Consider the following 19,042-nt stretch of genomic DNA (forward strand, 5'->3'; position numbering starts at 1 on the left):
AGGGAGATGAAGAGTCGGGGAGTAGCGGAAGATGTTTCTCGATCTCGGGGCTTGGTCATTGTGGGGGAAAGCTAGTTTTGCGGAGGGGAGTCATGTCTCGGGGAGTGTCGGAGATAGCTCCAAGTGCGGGGAAGTTGGAGGGTCACGAGAGCTGAAGAGGAGGCCCTTGCAAATTTTAGGTGTGAACTAGGTGCGAATAGCTTCATCTTGTGGCTGAAATTGTTTTTGACAGATTTTGACAAGTCAGTTGAAGCTGCTCTTCAAAGAACTAGGTAAACAAGGATGGCGTTTGGGAGATTGCTTGTGCTGATTTGGTCTAGGTACTCAACGCTTCATGAATATCTCGTGACCGCAACTTCAAATGGCCCCAAGTTACAAAGAAATACACGGGAAACACAGTCTAGATGCTTTCAAATTTATTTATGTATACTGACTGTTCTAATCCTGGGGAAACTTGGCACCGCCCTGCCTCCTCACCTCATCCAAAATCTCAAGAACACGAACCGTCTCAGCCCAAGGCATTGTTTCACTCTCAGTCCTTCCCGCCGCAATGTCAACCGCCACAGAGTCAGCTTCCCAGTAGAAGCCCTTGCCCGGTCGCTCAAACTCATACTTCTTTCCCTCGGTGTCTTCATTCTTGTACACTGTGAATGAAACAGGTACAGAGCCTGCCGGACCCTCGACGATAATGTGGCCGCCAGTTCCTTCAATACGGCAGAAGCCAGTAGGAGTCTTGACCGACACGTTAGACGTCAAGATTCCCTGCTTTCCATCCGGATACAGCAGAATGATTGAGGATGCATAGTCGACACCATCAACTAGAGTCTGAGCTGCCGCAATCTTTGGTGTCTGCGCCTTTTCACCAACTCCAGAGTCGAGATTCACAAGACCCCAAGTCAAGCTATAGATGCCAATATCTAGCAAGCTTCCGGCTCCAAGGGCAGGGTTCTTGAGTCGTGATTCAGGGCCCAGGGATTCGAGATGCATGTTCATAGCAAAGTCGCAAAACACGCGTACGACGTCTCCAATGACCTTTTCTTCGTGGACAAGTTTTTGGAGAGTCTTGACCAAAGGGAAGAAGCGTGTCCACATAGCTTCCATCACGAATACGCCCTTTTGCTTGGCAGCCTCAAAGACTTCCCTGGCGTCTCTAGCATTAAGGGTAAAGGCCTTTTCGCAAAGAACATGCTTGCCCTGAGCGATTGCGTCAAGGCAGTTTTGCTTGTGAAAAGCATGGGGAGTTCCGATGTATATGATGTCGACATTGGGATCCTTGTACGTCTGCTCGTAGTTGCCATATACTGTAGGAGCTGGGCTTTGGCTTGAAAGATTGGTCTCGACGAAATTTGTGCCCTTTTCGACTGAAGATGATCCAATGGCTTGGATGTGGTGTGTTGCCTGGGCGTTATCCCGCTTGAGGGAGAGATCCCCCACGAACCATGACGAGATGAGGCCGGTTCCAATGATTCCCCAGCGGAGGGATGGTTTTTGTTGAGACATGATGAAAGATATGAGAGGTTTGACAGAATCAATGTTTAACGTGGGATCAAAAAAGAGAGGAGGATTAAACGCATAAATAAAGAGAAGATGGATGAATAATTCAACTGTCGTCGGCTATATACTGGCACCACGAGTTAACGCCGACACTCCCCGATAGCTTCGATGCTTCCCCTCATCCCCGCTTCCTGTCAGTTCAGGATCGAAAGGTTACCCACAAACTACGGTTGATCCACGGATTCATGTCGGCCTAGAGATTTGACCTTTAAATACGGGGTGTCGTTTTGATCAACTAACGGGATCTTATTCGCGATGCCGGCGGCCCGAGATCCAATGGGAAACCAAGTCAGATGTGTTTGAAACTCCAGCCACAACGAAACGAAGCAGCTAACAACAACAAATGTGATTACAGAAAGGTAATTTTGCCTGGATTGTCTAGTATATCCTAAGCTGTGATGCCTTGTATGATTGCAAGAAGGCTTGTTCAACTGTCTCCCGCTCCACTACACCCAACCATCATAACTACGTCCTCATCTGCTCAAGCCACAAACACCTCCCTTAAGAAACAACTTCAAGCTGCTTGGCCCTTCCATCCTTCTCTCGGGACTCCTCTTCATCCACGCCGGACTCAACCTTGGCCAGGCGGTCATGGTCGGTTTGCTTGCCCTCAAAGACCTCTCTGATTTCCTCAAGAGTGTGGCCCTTTGTCTCAGGGAAGAGGAACCAAATCACGACAAACAGAATTGCCAAGAGACAACAGAAGACAATGTAGTACTTCCAGGCGATGGCCTTCATCGCAATCGGGTTAACCTGGTTGCCAACAATGAGACCGGTGAAGGACGAGATGTAGGTGATTGAGAGACCGCGGGCACGGAGGGTGTACGGATAGATCTCGACGGGATAGGCCTGGAGAAGTGGCGTCCAGGCAATATCGTAGAACAGGTAGTAAATGAAGATGAAGGCAACAACTGCCCGTCCCGTTGCCTCGTTGTGCGTGTTGACGAAATGCGAAGTAAGACCGGTCCAGACGACATAGGCGGCCAGCATACCAGCCGTGGAAACAAGGAAAAGAGTACGACGACCAAGGCGATCGACCATGAGCGCTCCGAGGAAGGTAGACGCAAGCCAGTTGAATATCTGTAGAAGGCCGTTGATGAGGGTCTGATCCTTGACCTTTGTGATGCCGATGGTGTTGAGGACGAGAACGAGATAGTAACTGACGACTCCCACGCCGTTCCACTGAGCGAACCAACCAACGATGACAGCGATGAGAGTTCGTCTGCGGTTGGCGGGTGTTCGAACCAACTCGACCCAGGAGGTGGCGGAGAGGGCTTCGGATTCCTGAGTGATGACCCTTTCAATCTCGTCCATTTCAAATTTGACAAGAGGGGAATCGGCATCACCGCCGGCGTGATATTCTGCGAGGACCTTGCGGGCTTCTTCCTTGCGTCCCTGAGAAACAAGCCATCTAGATGTGTTAGCTGAGCTATGGTTCTGAGTGGGCAGAGTATAGGGCAAGGCATACCTTGGTGACTCTGGGAGAAAGTACCAGGCCAGAAGCTGAAATGCGGGCAAGGCTCCCTGTAGGAGAGATGGAATTCTCCAACTCCAAGTCGACTGGATCTTGAATGTGCCGTATGTGCACCAAGCAGCAAAGATGGAGCCAAAGTACTGTAGAGTGTAAGTATGCGCATGAAACCGGAATGGCAATCAACTTACAAAGAAGGTATTGTACAGAGCAGTCAACTTTCCTCGCTGGGTTGGATAGGCTAGCTCAGTAATAATGATAGGACTGGGCTGGCTGATGAAACTCGTAAAGAAACCCAGAAACGCTCTGGCAATGATGAAGCTGTGGATATCCTTGGAAAGACCTTGGAGGATGGCAAAGGCAATGCAAGTGATAAAACCGATGAGCATGGGCAGCTTTCGTCCCCAGCGGTCACACACATACGACACGACAAATAGGGAGACAACCTTTCCGAGAGGATAGACAGAGTTCATAAGACCGAGGAGGGCTCCCTCTGGGTTGTCAAAGTATTGACGCCATTGGGGGAGGGTCTGGAGTCCGTTCATCATCGAGCCTATCAGGATGTTAACAATCAAGACTCAAATATCGGTCAAGAGGTAGGGTGTACCATCGTAGCCAACAGAGGAGGCGGAGAACAAGGGGACCAAGAGGCACAGGTTGAGCTTCAAGATATGCCAGGTTCTGTACCACGGCTTTGGGTTTGGCGGTAGAACCTGTTTGAGATTGGGTTAGAGCTGGCCAACAGTTTGTGCTTGAAGATTGCTCACTCGGGAGAGTTCTGAGCCGACGGCATGTTCGGCCTCTTTCTTGCTGAAGATGCCCATGATTCCCAAAGTTGAAGATTTTTTTGCAGAAACGAATAGAGGGCCTGACTCTTCGAGATGTGCTTGAGGATCTCAAAACGAAGGGATCCGTGTCTCAATTTATCACCGTCGATCTCTCACCCAAATGTACCCCAGACCAGTCCAGATCTTGCTAACCGAGAGCAACCCTTTCCTCATGACCCCATGGGGAAGAACCAACAGAGCGCACACGGTAGTAACGAACCAAGGGGGGTTCGTGAGGGGCGAGTCATTAATCCTTGTCCGCGGAGTATCGGCAACGACCTCTAGCGTCGGGGAGTGTCGGTATGCGGGGATGACTTTGCCAAGTCGGCTGTGGGGGACGGGATTGGGTGTTTGGTGCGTGGGAGAGAAGAGGAAAGTAGTCAGCGAATTATACTGATGAATAAATGTCTAGCAATCTCGCATTTGCGAACTTGCTTCTTCCCAAATCACATCTCCCTTTAAGAGCCTGAAAGTTGTACTCTGGCCAAGTTGACAGACTCATCGGCTCTCTTTCAAACCTCCACCACCAGATCTCCGTCCAGAACGCTCAGACGCAATGGGCAGCATTCCTACCCGTCAGCCTAAGAGCTCACAAGGCGACTCTCACATCCTGCGCGTTGGCATTATCGGCTGCGGGGAAATCTCCCAGGTCGCACACATCCCCAACATCAACTTTCTCTCCCACAAGTTCCAGACAACCTACCTCTGCGACATCTCCAAACAAGCCTTGGCCCATTGCGCTAGAAAGGTCCAAGGAGGCACGCCAAAGACTACCATTGACCCCTCGGAGTTGTGCTCTTCTCCAGATGTTGATGTGGTCTTGATCGCCAACGCAGACGCGTATCATGTCGAGCACGGCATCATCGCTCTTCAGAATGACAAGTACTGTCTCATCGAGAAGCCAGCAGCCCTCTGCTTCAGAGACTTGGACAGACTCGTCAAAGCTGAGAGCACTTCAAAGGGCAAAGTGTTTGTCGGCACGATGCGCCGTTACGCAACCGCCTTCATCGACGCCGTGAAGGAAGTCGGAGGCATGCAAAACATCCAATATGCCCGCGTCAGGGATATTATTGGACCCAACTCGGTCTTTGTCAATCAGTCGGGTACTTTTCCTCAAAAGTTTAGCGACTTTACTGAGGCTGATGGCGAGGATCGGTTGAAGCGTGAGACGGACATCCAAGAGCAGGCTCTTGGGAAGGAATTTGACGTTCCCATCACGCCCAAGTCTAAGAGGATGCTTCGTGTGCTTGGAGGGTGAGTTCCACTTTTTTATGAGATGAGAGATGAATTGCTAACAATGACTGTAGTCTTGGAACACACGATCTCTCCGCCATGCGAGAGATTCTCGGCATGCCCAAGCGCGTCGCTGGTGCCTGTCTGACCTTCCCGGGAATCTTCAACGTCCTCTTTGAATACGACGGTTTCCCCGTCTCGTACGAGTCAGGTCTCAACGGCGTGCCCCAATTCGACGCACACATCGAGGTCTACTCACAAGACAAGATTGTCCGTGTCAACTACGACTCGCCCTACGTCAAGGGTCTTCCCGTGACTTTGACGATCCGGGAAAGGATTGGTGACGATGGTTTCCAAGAGCGGATCATTAGAAAGACGTACCAGGATCCTTACACGTTGGAGATGCTTGAGTTGTACGACTGTGTGATTGGAAACAAGACGCCCAAGACGAGCGCGGCAGATGCGCGAAACGACATTGAGTTGTTCCGAATGATCATCAAAGCCGATGAAGGAAGATACAAGGCCGAGTCAAGCTCCTAGAAATTAAATAGATTGAAGGTGTTGGTCCTGGTTCACATCACTCTCCAGCCTCGTGAATATGACCCCTTCCACCGCCAGTCTCTTTCACATACGACCATACCCACTGGAGAACTCGGGATCCCGTCCGCTCTCCCATAGATAAGCCAGTGAGGGGCGGATTAGTAGTTGGGTCGGTGACGACCAGCGAATCCCCGCTGTTGTATGTTTTTGCTCTTGGTAATGTTTATTTTTTTGGTGTTGAAGTGCCCGTGTCGTGCAGCAACATGACCCAATGCCTCTGTAAACATTCCAAGGCATGTTTTACTTTTGCAACTGTCATAGACGTCGCTTTTGCATGATATGAAGTTGCTTGAGCATTTCAATCAACTTGGAGGAGGCGTCTTGAGTTCTCGTAAACGAACCCTCCACCACAACCCACCATCAAGATGGGTCTCAACACCACAACAGCGTAATTGGTTTAGTGGTAAAATTCTCCGTTGCCATTCGAGTAACGTCGGGGAGCCCTGGGTTCGATTCCCAGATTACGCAACAGAACAGGCGTTTGAGACGTCAAGATGGTTTCTTTTTGGTGTTGTGAATTTTTGGTGGTGTTGTGGGCGTCATGGAACAGCCCAGTAGTCGCTCGCCGCATAGGCATATAGACACTCGCTCGACGACTTGCTAACTCGTGCCAAAGCCAAGGAAAACCACTGCCGCTGTGCTGGGTCTAACGTGTGCAAACCTGAGGCGAGTGACATGGGCCAGACGACGAGGCTGGCCAAGTAGGGTTTGAAGGGATCACTGGAAAGCTCCACGCTTCCTTTTGGTGACTTGCGGATGCGACCCAGACAGAAAGGCACAAAAGACGCGAGGGAGTCGGCTGACGAGCCAAGCTGACACAGGCATTCGAGTGTTGCTGCAGAGTTGGGTTGTGGTGCGAGGTGAAGTATCTGGAGTCGGGTGTGAGAAACGAGCATCCGAATAGCGTAGTATTCGTTCCACACCGCAGTGTATCCAAGTTTTGCACAGATAAAGATGGTGCTGGAGTAAAAATCGTCTTGTGAATAATCGCAAGTCTCTGGTAGAGTGTGTTTGGTGCACGACCACTTGCTTGGAAGCCGAGTAGACCAGCCTTGGATTTCCTGGTCAAGTCTGCGGAAATCGTCAACCAAGCTGTCGACTTGCTGAGCAACCAATGTTCCGTTCTGGGATGATTGTTTCAGTTCCAGGTACTTGTGGTGCAGATCAATGAACTGAATCGTCAAATGGTCGGACTCCAATGCTACCTCTCTCTCGCCAAACACGCCGCCATCCGCTAACCAGCGGGGAAGCGGTTGCTCGCGTAACAAACAAGATTTGATCAGCTTCCTCCTAGTTTGCCTTATGATTGCTGTCGGATTGTAACGGTGTCGATTGTTGAACCAGATTTTCAGAATTGCTGCCGCGCCGTCGATATGGAACCATACCTTGGCCTCCTTAAGAGGCTCCAAGTCGGCCTCGTCACCGTGATTTTGCACAAACGCCTCGTATCGAGCCATGAAGTGAGCCCCGAGAAGGTACTCGTCAATCTCATCCGAGCTTGGATTTCCACTGCTGAAGCGCGGGATATGGTTCTGCATGTGTCGAAGCAGATTCAGGTATGATTTTGACGCCTCAGCGGCAGCTGGTCGACAGTTTTGGAAACGAGCAAACACTGAAAGCGCCACGGCGGAAAAGGCCAGGTCAACTATAGGTGAGCTTTTGCCTTGCGCCCTCCATTCGTGAAGGCATTCGGCCCAAGTCAATGCCACGTCGGGCATGTCCTGGAATACTTGAAAGTGATTCTGGACATAGTACGCACGGGCACGTGTCTTGAGGTCGACATTGGCATGAATGGGAACAAGACTAGACCGGGGTCCCCTCGGCCTTCTCTTCTCTCCGGCGGCATACTGGTTCTCGATGTGGATAGCAAACTGCTGCTGCTTGGCAGCGTCGGCCTCGACACAAGTTCGGTGAGATTTGATGCATTTCTGACAAATGGGCTTTGCTCCATCGCACTATTTTCCTGTTAGCTTATCAGTTGAAATTTGGGGCCAAATCGCTTACCTTGATACGCCGCGTCTTGCAGGTTTGACATGAAAGGTTTGATTGCATTCTCAAGTTTGTGTCCATGATGAGAGGAAGGTTGTTTGAAAGTCTCCGAGATGATACCAAGACCCCTGTCACAGGCTGCTGAGTAAAAGGCGGACTAGTCCTGATTTGGCGAAACCCTGCGAGAACTTCCAAGCCCCTGTCTGCGTTGATCACCAGAGCTTCAAGCTAATCTGCTTCTGACGAAACCTCACGAGGTGTGTAATCGACCAAGGCGCAAAACCAGCCTTTTTACATGAATTAGTAAAGCAAAGATGTGATATTCGGCAATTTTATAAGTATTTTTGTCCGTCGTTCGGACGAACAAGTCGTCCAAAGCTGCCTATTAAAAGCATCTCAGTTCCCTCCTCTCGCTCCCATATGTCCCCCTCGTTATCGATTCATCCCCTACGCTAGACTCTTCTTTTCACACAATGGCCAAGAGTTTTGTCATTCTAGGCGCCGGCCTTACTGGCCTTCCTCTGGCTCATTATATTCTCAAACATTATGCCACCACGCACGACCTCAAAGTCATCCTCGTCTCGCGATCCGACGAATTCTATTGGAACATAGCAACTCCGCGGGCTGCTATACCCGGCCAGTTCACAGACGATCAAGTCTTTTTCTCAATCCCCAAGGCTTTTTCCAAGTACCCCTCTCAGAGATTCGAGTTTGTTCTCGGAAATGTCGAGACCTGGAACCCTGACGAGAACTCGGTCGCCATCAACCAGAGTAATGGACAGACACGGATGCTTCACTATGATACTATCCTTGTGGCCACTGGCAGTGACTACGTCGATAATATGCCTTGGAAGTTGGTCGGAACATCTCAAGAAACCCGTAGTTCCCTCGCCAAATTACGGGATGCAGTGGACAAGGCCAAATCAATCGTCGTGGGTGGTGGAGGTCCGACGGGCGTTGAGTTTGCTGGTGAACTTGGCCATGAGTATGCAAAGGCAGGCAAGAAGGACGTGACACTAGTCATCACCGACAAACTCCCCCTCGAGTCCAAAAACCTTGAGGCGACACGGCAGGCAGCAAAGAAGGAGCTCGAGAAGCTCAAAGTGAAGGTCATTCCGAGTGCCAGAGTCACAAACACCACCCACAAGGACGGAGGAGGAAGTATCCTAGAGCTCACAAAGGCCGATGGAACTAAGCAGGTGCTCGAGACGGATTTGTTCGTGCCTACTTGGGGCGTCACCTTCAACACCTCCTTTGCACCCTCTTCCCTACTCGAACTAAACGGCCGCCTCAAAGTAACATCCTCTCTCCGCGCTCCAGGCTACGACAACGTCTTCCTCGCCGGCGATGCCGCAAACGCCGACTCGTACGCCGCCACCATCAGGGAACCTCAGGTGCGCTATCTTGCCACTGCGATCGGCCAGTACCTTGCCGGAGTCAAGGTGTCAGACTACTCTCCGGAAACAAAGGTCGGACTGGCTGCTTCGGTTGGACCGAGTCGTGGAGTTGGTCAGATGGGAAACTTCAACATGTGGAGTTTTCTTGTGTGGTATTTCAAGGCTCGGCATATGTGCACGAATGTTGCTGCTGAGTATGCAGCGGGCGAGAGTCTCATCTTGGGGTCCTTTTGAGTGGTTTTTCATTTTTTTTGTATTTGGTCTATTTTTATTCAAGACACAGTGATAATCATATCCAAGTTGGAATTACATCAATTATATCTTGGACTCTCTGCTCGTCTCGAACGCAGTGCACTCAATCTCAACATCAGTACCCAGGGGCAGCTCGAACACGGCCACGCAAGTTCTCGCCTATTGGATGTTAGCCAGAGGTCTCACATAAGGCATCGCTCGTGTAGTACTTACAGGCTTGGGAGCCTCGGTAAAGAACTCGTCGTACGCCTCATTGACAAGAGCAAAGTCGGCCATCTTGGTGATGAAAATGTTCACCTTGACAACGTTCTGAAGGCTGCTGCCAGCCTCCTTAAGCACGGCCTCGATGTTCTTGAGAGCTTGTCTCTGCCCAAACAATCAGTCCCATCCTTTCAAACCCAGATTTTCTGCTCACCGTTCGGTCCTTAACGGTTCCCTCCACTAGCTCAAGCTTCTTGCCAGGGATAGCGCCGATGTTTCCGGAGCAGAAGACCAGACCATTGTGCTTGATGGCTTGGGAGAACTGGGGCAGAGGCGCCGGGGCGGCTTCGGTGAATACAGCTTCCTTTTGAGAAGACATATCGAATATGATTGTCGGTGAAGTAGTTGACAGTTTCAAGATGAGTCAATAGAGAGCAAGGTTGAGCTTATTATTAAAGCGGTTATCTGCGGGGAACTCGGCTCGGCGTCAACTTCTAGCCTCCGATCATAGTCCAACGCAAGCACCATGATAAACTATCTCTGCCCAAGAACAAGATGTAGTTCATTTCGAAAGCCTCTTTTCAAATTCGTCATCTTCTACTGGACGCACTTTGCGAGCGCAGTTGTTGGGACGGGCCAAGCGACACCGTTGTATTCTCTCGTCGTGCGTGCCTCTCACAAATCAAATGGCTTCACTCATGAGTAAAGATATGTAATAAAGGCCTTCATATATAGAAGCTCATTAAACGATAATTGATAAATGGCCATATTGTACTCGGGGCCATGCGTTGAGTCAGGCATCTCCGGCCACAGCCGGGTGTAAATTGTCAATTGAAGAGAAGACGGCAAGAAGGGCAAAAAGGCGTGGAAAGGCAATGTTTCGATCTCATGGAGAGGCGAAGAGGATCCTCCACTAGAACAAAAATCCATTTCAATACCACGTATCTTAAGGAAGCATGCCGCTCTTTCCTTGGTCAGGAGATGCTTATCTATACATCATCCGCTCAGCCAATCGTGCCATGCAGGTAGTACGAATACCAGGCTATAGGCCAATAAAAGGCAAGAAATACAAGTGAATGAAGTCGTCATGACGGGCTACCCCCACGTGATGCCCCTAGGACGCTCTTTCAAGCATCACATGCGTGGTGGCGTTGGCTCATGAAATAGGGGTTGCAAATGCGGGTTTGCCGTACGTGTCCACAAACACAAAAGGCGCCGCTTCTGTGTCCAAGTCGTCTCCGACCAGGGCACCTTCATCGAACTCCTCTTGGATGGCGTGAGGTCAGATTCCACGCCGTCGTCGAGCGTCGAGGTGATTAGTTGTGTATATACACCAAGGGCCTCTAGGTCGGGATTATCGATGGCTGTCATCGATGCAGTCTTGCCAGCTGGGCCATTAGTGTCAAGACCTGATGAAAGGTACGGAAGTGTCGTGAAGGCGCCGGACATCAATTCCTTGTTATCCACACAAAACTATATATAGGTACCAGGAACACGTCCCGGAGTCTTGTGGTCCCGTCTTTCGATGTGGCCTTGCACAGGTTATTCCAAGACCTAGTGACACAACACCATTTCCCCTGTTTTCGAGACTCCCGCGAGGACAGGCTTTTTGACCACCATCCTCAAGACATACAAATCATAGTCGTGGCATCTGATGTATAGGGCCACGGTTGGAACTATCAAAAGCTCCAAAGTATATATAAGCCGCGGCCCCTCGGGGTTGACGGAGTTGGCCACTTGGATAAGCCCAAGCTCTCCAAGGGGAATGAAAGGACTACCAGGGGGCGAGGAGCGGGAGAGACAATTATTTGGACTAGGGAGGACTGCAGGGCCAATTGATTTAAAAAGGCCGTGAAGGACGAATGAGAAGATAAATTTATTTTGTGTAAAATGTCGCGGACCATCTTCAAGTTCCCCTGAGAATTCTCCGGCAGGACAACTTTAGGGTTCCGCTTCGGCTTTCGGCTGACTTCCCTGGAGTGTCCACGATTCGTATGTATCCTTCCGTCTCGGGGAAGACTGACCGTTTGTGTCCATGACAAGGGCATGGCTTATAGGGATGTCATGAAAGGCATGAGTTCGCCATCGCAATTATCTTCAACGGCAGCGACATTGCAAAAATTCTCATCGGGTTACGGGACTTTGAGCTCTGGTCATATATGTAAGTGTTGCATATGTCGGGAAAGGAAGCCTGTGCACAAGACGGCAGGTTTGTGGTCTTTATATAGGTGAGGACCTCTTGTTTGCATTTGACCTAGTTCCAGAATACTCAAGGCAAGCACGCCATCAAAAGCAAATTTGAAGGACGCCATAAACAGAAAACAAGGAAAAAAGATTTTCATAGAAACAAACTCTGATTTTCCTAGCAATTATCAACGTGAATGTTAGGTTCGCTCCGACTTGTCACATGCAACTGATAGACAAGCACGTCAACCTAGCTTGCCATGTTTAACTTAGGCAGCTCAAGCAAACGACAAGAAGTACTCGCCCAAGCATATCATGTCGGGAGACAAGTTGGTTTTGAGTTAGGATATCGATACAGCAACTGTGAGATTGGTTCCAATGATCTTTGGCAAGATCAATCATTCACCGCCAACCCCAGTCCCCCACGACAAAGCCTCATTGCTCAATTTACGCTTGATTTTAATTAGCCGCAATCCTTTATCAACCTGTCTGACAAGGGCTGGGAATTGCCAAGCTGTCAAGCCCTTCGCTTCTGACCTAGTTCATGCTCAGCCCCTGCCAAAATAGCATGTAACCGCGAGCCTGGTCTTGGCACCAGGCTGAGAAGCACCGAAACTCTGCAGGCCAAGGCGCGCTGACTACGTGCCGCAGAGGTGCACACGCTATTATGGGTCATCAACGGCGGACTAGTAGGGGCGAAGGCCTGCAATTATGCAGAGTCGGTGATCCTCCGGGGTGGAGTGGTCATGGGCTGAAAGGATTATACCATGGGCAGCAGAAGCAGAGCCTGATCCTTAATTTATTCCATGCCCTTTTCTTGTTTCACGTCTTATTCCATCTTCTTCCTCCGAATCTCTTCTGATGCAGTGCCCCCAGCAGACGTTACGTGCCCAGATCACTCTACAACAACAACAACAACCCATAATACCAGCTCTCTTCACACGATCAAAATACAATGGTCAAGGCGCGTTACGTGGAGCTCGTGGCTCCTGAGGCTCCGGCACCGACAGCCATGGCCAAGATAGACTCCCGGCACCTCTTCGCCCGTCAGGAAGATGAAGACCTCTGTGGTCTATACACCCAGAGTGACAAAGGTATTACCCTCCTCGCAGTGACAAGACCATTTCTCTAATAAAATAGCCGGTACTGTCTTGTCCTTTCTCTGTGGCAAAGATACTCGGTGCGAGACCACTGGTGCATTCTTTGGCTGCAGCGAATCCGTATATACAACATGCTACGCCGCGACCGACAAGCCGCCAGCCACGAGGGATGAGCGAGGTGCATACTGGTATGATACCCCATCTATCACCCATACAAGAGGACCTGCTGACTGAATCTGGTCCAGCACCGGCTCCGTGTATTCCCATTGCTGGACAGGAATCAAGGAGATCGATGGCGAAGATATCACAGCATACAGATGCGACAGTACAGCCGTCGACGACCCTATTTCCGTCATGATGACCATCGAGAGCGAAGTGACCCAGACCAAGACGAACGAAGAGGGATCACCAACAGTCATCGTGACAACACTCCCGCCTGTGACGGCTACAGTCAGCGTGACGGGACAACCCGCCAGCGGGAACTCCGATGGAGGTTCCGAGACGCCAGTTGGTGCCATCGTCGGCGGCGTGGTCGGAGGTGTGGCATTGATCGCTCTTATAGCATTCGGGCTCTGGTTCATACGCTTCCAGAAGCGCAAGGCTGCCGCGGACAATGCCAAATACAACGCTCAGTCTCCTTTCGGCCATCCCTCGATGATGCAGCAGGCCATGTACGAGCATCCCTATCCCGGGAACCAAGGAAATCCGACACCCATATACCACCAACTCCCCGCTGATGATTCTGATCGGCCAAAGCCTAGGACACCACCGCCTGTTGAGCTGCCTAACAATTCGATATGATATTGGCGACTGCTATGCGGGAGAGCTTTCGTAACAGGACGAATGTCGTCGGGGAGAGGCTTGAGGGGGAATAGATATCCAGAGGTGTTACAAAAGATGGGTTTACAAGAAGAATATAGATTCACGGATTAATGATGATAGATATATAGTTATTTTGCAGTATTTAAATACCCACTTCACGACCGTATCATCAAGAGACCCTTGAGTCATAATGACACAGATAAACTACGAGTGTTGTTAACTCCCGAAAGGTCCCAAGCATTCCTCGGGCGCCGTGGGACAGCTTCGAATTCACTCTTTGGGCATGGGTGAATCGCCTGGCTTCGCAAAGGCATTCACAAATGCAATGTGAGGCAAGTCATCACGATTTTCTAGGCAATCAAGTAAGTGCCCAGCTTTCTAGAACATTCGGAGAAGTGGCCTTGTGCATCACAGGTGTGATTTGGTAACGCTGGCTACTTAGCCTTAAAAGTACGTTGCCTCATCAAATGAAAGTGCAACTTTCTGCAACTATCCGCCTCATTTTCATCTCATAGTGTCTTTCTTTACCTTAGGCTTCAGTAATAGGCTTAAATATGTAGTCTACCCATGGGAATTCATTCCTAGTGTGTATATAAAGATCTAATCTTCCGAACCTTCTTGATCCAGGTTTCTCAGCCCGTCCCCTCAGTACCAACCTCACACTGTATCCCACAACACAACCTTGACATCATGTCTATGTGCGATGTATGCTGCTACGCTGTGTTCCAGGACAACCATGGACACAGACAGGTGTGTTCTGAATGTTGCTCAAACATCAGAGATATCGCCAATGCCTACGGCCAAGACGAGGCCGCCCGACAAGTCCAAGAGGCAGCGCTGAGGTACCTGGACATCTGGTTGACGACCGAGACCGTGATGGACATGTTGGCTGCTTGGTTCCCGGATCTCTTTGAATCGAGTCAGAATGACTGGGAAGATCAAGGGGTATGTTCCAAGTGTTTGGACAGAGAATTGCAAGTGTTCTAACGTCGGCAACTAGATCTGTGATGGGTCAGCCACCACAACTTTTCAGAAAGTCACGGATGGCCAACCCTATCTTCAGGACGCATCAGCAACGAATTCTGCAAAGATTGGGCCGATGCATCTCCCAATTACGTGTGCAGTGGTTGTGGGTTATCGTGGGTAGTCAAATACCCATGGGTACCCATGGGTACCCACGTGTTGATAGATGTTGTGCGAAGCTTTGACCCTTGGGTACCCACGGCTACCCACCCATCGCTCTGTGATACCCATGGGTTGCTTGGGTAGGTAATACCCATGGGCATGTCGTGGGTGGATTAATACCCATGTGTGCCCGTACCCACAACCACTCATACCTGCATGGGAATGTACTATGTTGGCACTATTAGTTGGATATTCTATTCTAAAGCACTCGGCCTATATCTTGCTTTGAAAAACATTCTCGATCAAGGGCTGTCTTCGTCTTATTTGTAAACAACGATGTTCGCTATAGAGTTTGCTTCACTGCCAGCAGTGCAAGCCCAAACAAACGTTTTACACTACATGAGAGACCAAAGATACTCCGAAACAGGGTCCTTCCAAAGCGTAGGACAAACATGAGCTTCATCAGCAGAGGCAGCAAACTCAAACTCCGACCAAACATCGTAAGCCTCAAACCCCTTGACCCAAAGAACCTCAAAGGCGCTTCCTACAACCACCAGCGCAAACGACATATATATCGGCATGACAAGGGTAAATCCAAGATATGTTAGGGGAGGCAACAGGAGGTACTCGAGGAACTGCTTAAGTCCAAGCTTAGGGTTCGTTTTAGGGTTGGTGCGTCCTTTTATCCAGGCATGGGTTGCGAGGACGATACCGAGGATTCCAGGTATAAAGACAAATCGAGACATGAGTAGACATTCCTTTAGGAAGACCTCAAGAAAGATCCAGTGTGAGCGTTGTGATACCACAGGTGTGCCGTTGGACATGCAAGCCAGGTTACACAAGGCATAGATGGGTATGATGCAAGTCCATAGCCCATGTTTCTCGGAGTAACCCAGAAACCACCACCGACAGGACCTTTGATGATCACCTGCAAACAACGGCAGCGCCGCGTCAATGTGTCCACCCGATACGTCTTGTGTCGCCTGGCCAAAGCCAGGGAAGTTGAGCAGCAGCGCAGCCGACAAGACGGATACAGCAGCACCGCCAATGGCAAGCTCAAAAGTCCGAAAGTCGATGGCACTAAGCGAATCCCAGCCTCTTTCATCAACTCGCCGCGCATAAAGAAAAATGGTGGCGACACACTGGAAGAGTGTCCCGAGCACAAGGAGAAGTCTTCCAGTAGTGACGTAGGCTTTGGCAAGCCATGACCCTGCAGCTTGCCCTGCGCCACCAGCTTCGAGCGATCCTGTTGAGGAGCGATCCAGACTTGAAGGCGCGTTTGTGATGGCTTTCTTGCCCAAGAGAGCTCTGAGCCGACGCGTGTATGTCGACCACTCATGGCCGAGAGATGAGCGGCCAGTGACGATATTCACAACACACGCGCCAGTAATCAGCATCAAGCCCAAGGAGATCTGAAGTGGAACAACTAGAGCGCAAAATATAAAAAGAATAGGCTCAATAGACGCCAGCTCTTGGTTGCGAAGGGAGAGGTAGTTGCAAAACGCAGCGACGGCGGTGAAGTGTGCGATGATGAGTTTCACCATCAACTCTCGCGCTGTGCGGCGATCATCGATCGGACACAAAGGTTCAAGATCCATGATTTATCTGTCATGTTAGAAAGGAACGAAGTTGGTATGGCCCGGGGAGGTAGCGACGAGGTTATCAAACATGTTTAAGCGCCCAGGGGCATGAGAGCTGAACAGCCACAAAACCAGCAACAAGTCCTTCAACCAATGAGACTATGGTTGCTTCATACATCATATTTAACAGGGCAAAAGTGAGCCACGCCAATCCAATCACAAAAGCCTGGTTAGCGACGTTGATAGTTTTATCTAGCCTGGTAGAAATAGCCGCTGCGGCTCTGGACGGTAGTCGCAATGACAATTGTATGGAGTCAAGTATTGTCGTTGCAAACGTGTGTAACAGAGAAGAATCCCCAAGGTACAAAAATAGCCCCAAAAACAACTCAACAAGAGTATCGTGAGAGCAGGACATCGCAGCATCCCTACTGAACTCCACCTCATCTCTGCCAGAACACCCGACGCCCGGATGGAGAGTCGCCGTATTTGCGCCGGGCCTCAAAAAAGGCATCGTATTCTTGCCATGACCAACGTGAGGAGGAAAATGCCGCCAAGTCGAATTTGTCAGTGCTTCCCGTCTTCCTGCATCCTTGCGTCTCGTTGAAAACAGTCTTGGCCATCTTCATCCATCGAAGCTCTGACCCCGTGGCGCAACCGGGGCTGTCGCACCACAGTACGTGTTTTGTCCCGCTGTCAAACACAGGGTGTCGTCTCGTCTTCTTCTTCTTCTTCTTAGAAGAGGAAGGGCCGCCATAACCAAATTCGAGGTTAAACAGCCATATAGGGGTGAGCGGATCGATGCTGCGCCAGTTGACGTTCATGGAGAGAAAGAGATGAGCTTTCGTAGACCCCGTTTCGCGTCTTTGATATTCCAAGTTATAGACAGCACCACAATGTCGACACATCAAGGCGTGTTCCTTGCATGGCATGGCTTCATCAGAGAAACACGTACATGCATCTGAAGCCAGGCTGCTCAGAACCGTCTCACTTAATAAAGAGATGTGTTTACAGAAGTGCTGCCCGTCAGGCGAACGTGCTGCCCTTTTTAGGCTTTGTCGAACAAGTTCAATGTCGATCTTGCAAGGGTCAATTTCGAGTAGGAGAATACTCGTCTTGACCCTCAAACAGAACGTGGACGTGGACCCCTCATCCGCGCTTGCTGTGAATCTGGGGGGCGGTGAGAATCGTTCCTGAATCTGGTTGCCTGAGCGAGCGCGAAGCCAATGAGAAGGGTACCAACAGGTCGTCTCCCGCTGAGCCAAGGAGAATGATCTCAGGTCGTATGCAGAAAGTGAGATATGGGAGCAAATAGGAAACGAGCCGCGTCGTCCCAAGCAACATCCACCACCGTGTAGTTTACAATATCTTTGATCTCGTGCAAAGAAGAGTGCAGCATGATGATCGTCGCAGACTCTGCAAAACATGGGCTCGTAGAGCTCCATCATCTTCTCTTTCAAGTGGCCCGTCTCCCGGAATCGGTTGCAGTCGTCACAGTGAGTCCGGCGTACCAGTACGTTCCTAATCATCTTGCGCTGTTCGTAGCCAGCTTGGGTAATGCAGAAGCTTTCGTTCAAGGGTTTCGAGAACTCAAGATTAAAATCTCTGAAAGTACTGTCCATAGATACCCGACGAAATGTCGTACAGGTTTGTCGCAGCAGATAAAGGGAGCTATGCGGAAGGTGTTTCAGTATTTCGAGCAGTAACTCTTCTGGCAATTCGAACAGCCAACAGCCCGTGTCTCTGGCAGCCCGCATGAACCGAGTCATTTGACGCAACTTGGAGGAAAGGTATGGCACAATCGAGGCCTCAAGTTTCGAAGCACATTCCTTTATCTTGTTCTCCCGTGGCGACCCCACGGGGAGACGGTGCCGGTTGTTGATCTTCCAGAGAAGACGAGGGTGCATCTTGAGGCTTGGTGGATAGCTGGAACGGCGCAGGGGTGGGCGAACGATTCGGTAGGCTGTCGATGTTTCAAGCGTTGGCAGACCACGCAGTGGAAGACAGGGGAAATTTATGCTCTGAATGCTCGACTATAATTTCGAAATGTTGATGTAATTCGAAGTAGGTGACCCAATGCCCGTGTCATCTGCGAAAGTTAGTTTGCATTGAGCCCATTCATGGCCTTCACAGCTGCATGTCATGATGCATATCCAAAGAAGACAGATATCTGAACTCTCCGCTGCATTGTGCCGAAGCTATGTAAGACGAAGCTCGACGAATCAAGGATAGGATTGTCGACATGAATTGTCGATTTCAAAACGGATAGCCGTATTCAAATTCATCTTTGATAAATGCGTATTGCCAAGGCCAAGTCGAGCATTAGGAAAGGGGGGGTTTGAGAGATAAGAGAGATTCTAAGCCTAACTTAGATGACGGGAAGTTGGAAGCAGGTGCATGACGATGCCATGCATAGATTGATGAGGTAAGAGAACAGAAGAGTATGGTGGCCGGCTTGCTGCTCTGGAATATCATGACGAGATGGAAGCACGTCTCTCCAGGGTAGTTCAGACGCAGATATCCATCCAACAGTTCAGACTCCTGAAACAACGGGATACGAAGGATATTGATTGTTGCACATATCGAAAGGATTCGAAAACAATATCGTTGGTTTGTAGCAACGATGGCATGATACTCGACGGGGAAGAAATCGAATTCTGCGAAAGAGGATCGAAAGACGGCATTGATGACGATTGGGCATGGGACGAAT

At 50.1% G+C, this 19,042-nt stretch overlaps 9 protein-coding genes across 9 annotated transcripts; 3 read left to right on the plus strand and 6 right to left on the minus strand.

Moving 5' to 3' along the window:
• Positions 1-438: 438 nt before the first annotated feature.
• MRS44_007450 (uncharacterized protein) lies at positions 439-1,500 on the minus strand (the record flags this gene model as incomplete). Its single annotated transcript, XM_046282218.2, has 1 exon — positions 439-1,500. One exon carries the CDS (start codon positions 1,498-1,500, stop codon positions 439-441), a length of 1,062 nt encoding a protein of 353 aa, XP_046129013.2.
• A 555-nt stretch (positions 1,501-2,055) lies between these two features.
• MRS44_007451 (uncharacterized protein) lies at positions 2,056-3,849 on the minus strand (the record flags this gene model as incomplete). Its single annotated transcript, XM_046272229.2, has 5 exons — positions 2,056-2,965; positions 3,023-3,168; positions 3,217-3,578; positions 3,633-3,738; positions 3,793-3,849. 5 exons carry the CDS (start codon positions 3,847-3,849, stop codon positions 2,056-2,058), a joined length of 1,581 nt encoding a protein of 526 aa, XP_046129012.2.
• Positions 3,850-4,408: 559 nt separating this feature from the next.
• MRS44_007452 (uncharacterized protein) lies at positions 4,409-5,625 on the plus strand (the record flags this gene model as incomplete). Its single annotated transcript, XM_046272228.2, has 2 exons — positions 4,409-5,106; positions 5,160-5,625. 2 exons carry the CDS (start codon positions 4,409-4,411, stop codon positions 5,623-5,625), a joined length of 1,164 nt encoding a protein of 387 aa, XP_046129011.2.
• Positions 5,626-6,224: 599 nt separating this feature from the next.
• Positions 6,225-7,755, minus strand: MRS44_007453 (uncharacterized protein; the record flags this gene model as incomplete). The annotated part of the gene is made up of 2 exons (XM_046279602.2): positions 6,225-7,640; positions 7,690-7,755. The coding sequence occupies 2 exons, from the start codon at positions 7,753-7,755 to the stop codon at positions 6,225-6,227; spliced, it is 1,482 nt and encodes a 493-aa protein (XP_046129010.2).
• Positions 7,756-8,147: 392 nt separating this feature from the next.
• Positions 8,148-9,305, plus strand: MRS44_007454 (uncharacterized protein; the record flags this gene model as incomplete). Its single annotated transcript, XM_065620543.1, has 1 exon — positions 8,148-9,305. The coding sequence occupies one exon, from the start codon at positions 8,148-8,150 to the stop codon at positions 9,303-9,305; it is 1,158 nt and encodes a 385-aa protein (XP_065476615.1).
• Positions 9,306-9,386: 81 nt separating this feature from the next.
• Positions 9,387-9,903, minus strand: MRS44_007455 (uncharacterized protein; the record flags this gene model as incomplete). The annotated part of the gene is made up of 3 exons (XM_046272918.2): positions 9,387-9,482; positions 9,537-9,689; positions 9,739-9,903. 3 exons carry the CDS (start codon positions 9,901-9,903, stop codon positions 9,387-9,389), a joined length of 414 nt encoding a protein of 137 aa, XP_046129008.2.
• Positions 9,904-12,663: 2,760 nt separating this feature from the next.
• Positions 12,664-13,609, plus strand: MRS44_007456 (uncharacterized protein; the record flags this gene model as incomplete). The annotated part of the gene is made up of 3 exons (XM_046276975.2): positions 12,664-12,802; positions 12,849-12,996; positions 13,054-13,609. 3 exons carry the CDS (start codon positions 12,664-12,666, stop codon positions 13,607-13,609), a joined length of 843 nt encoding a protein of 280 aa, XP_046129007.2.
• Positions 13,610-15,150: 1,541 nt separating this feature from the next.
• Positions 15,151-16,353, minus strand: MRS44_007457 (uncharacterized protein; the record flags this gene model as incomplete). The annotated part of the gene is made up of 1 exon (XM_046282216.2): positions 15,151-16,353. One exon carries the CDS (start codon positions 16,351-16,353, stop codon positions 15,151-15,153), a length of 1,203 nt encoding a protein of 400 aa, XP_046129006.2.
• Positions 16,354-16,775: 422 nt separating this feature from the next.
• Positions 16,776-18,239, minus strand: MRS44_007458 (uncharacterized protein; the record flags this gene model as incomplete). The annotated part of the gene is made up of 1 exon (XM_046279601.2): positions 16,776-18,239. One exon carries the CDS (start codon positions 18,237-18,239, stop codon positions 16,776-16,778), a length of 1,464 nt encoding a protein of 487 aa, XP_046129005.2.
• Positions 18,240-19,042: the final 803 nt, after the last annotated feature.

Source organism: Fusarium solani (genome assembly GCF_023522795.1).
Source record: "Fusarium solani strain SB1 chromosome Unknown bctg00000004, whole genome shotgun sequence".
In the NCBI taxonomy this organism is placed as follows: domain Eukaryota; kingdom Fungi; phylum Ascomycota; class Sordariomycetes; order Hypocreales; family Nectriaceae; genus Fusarium; species Fusarium solani.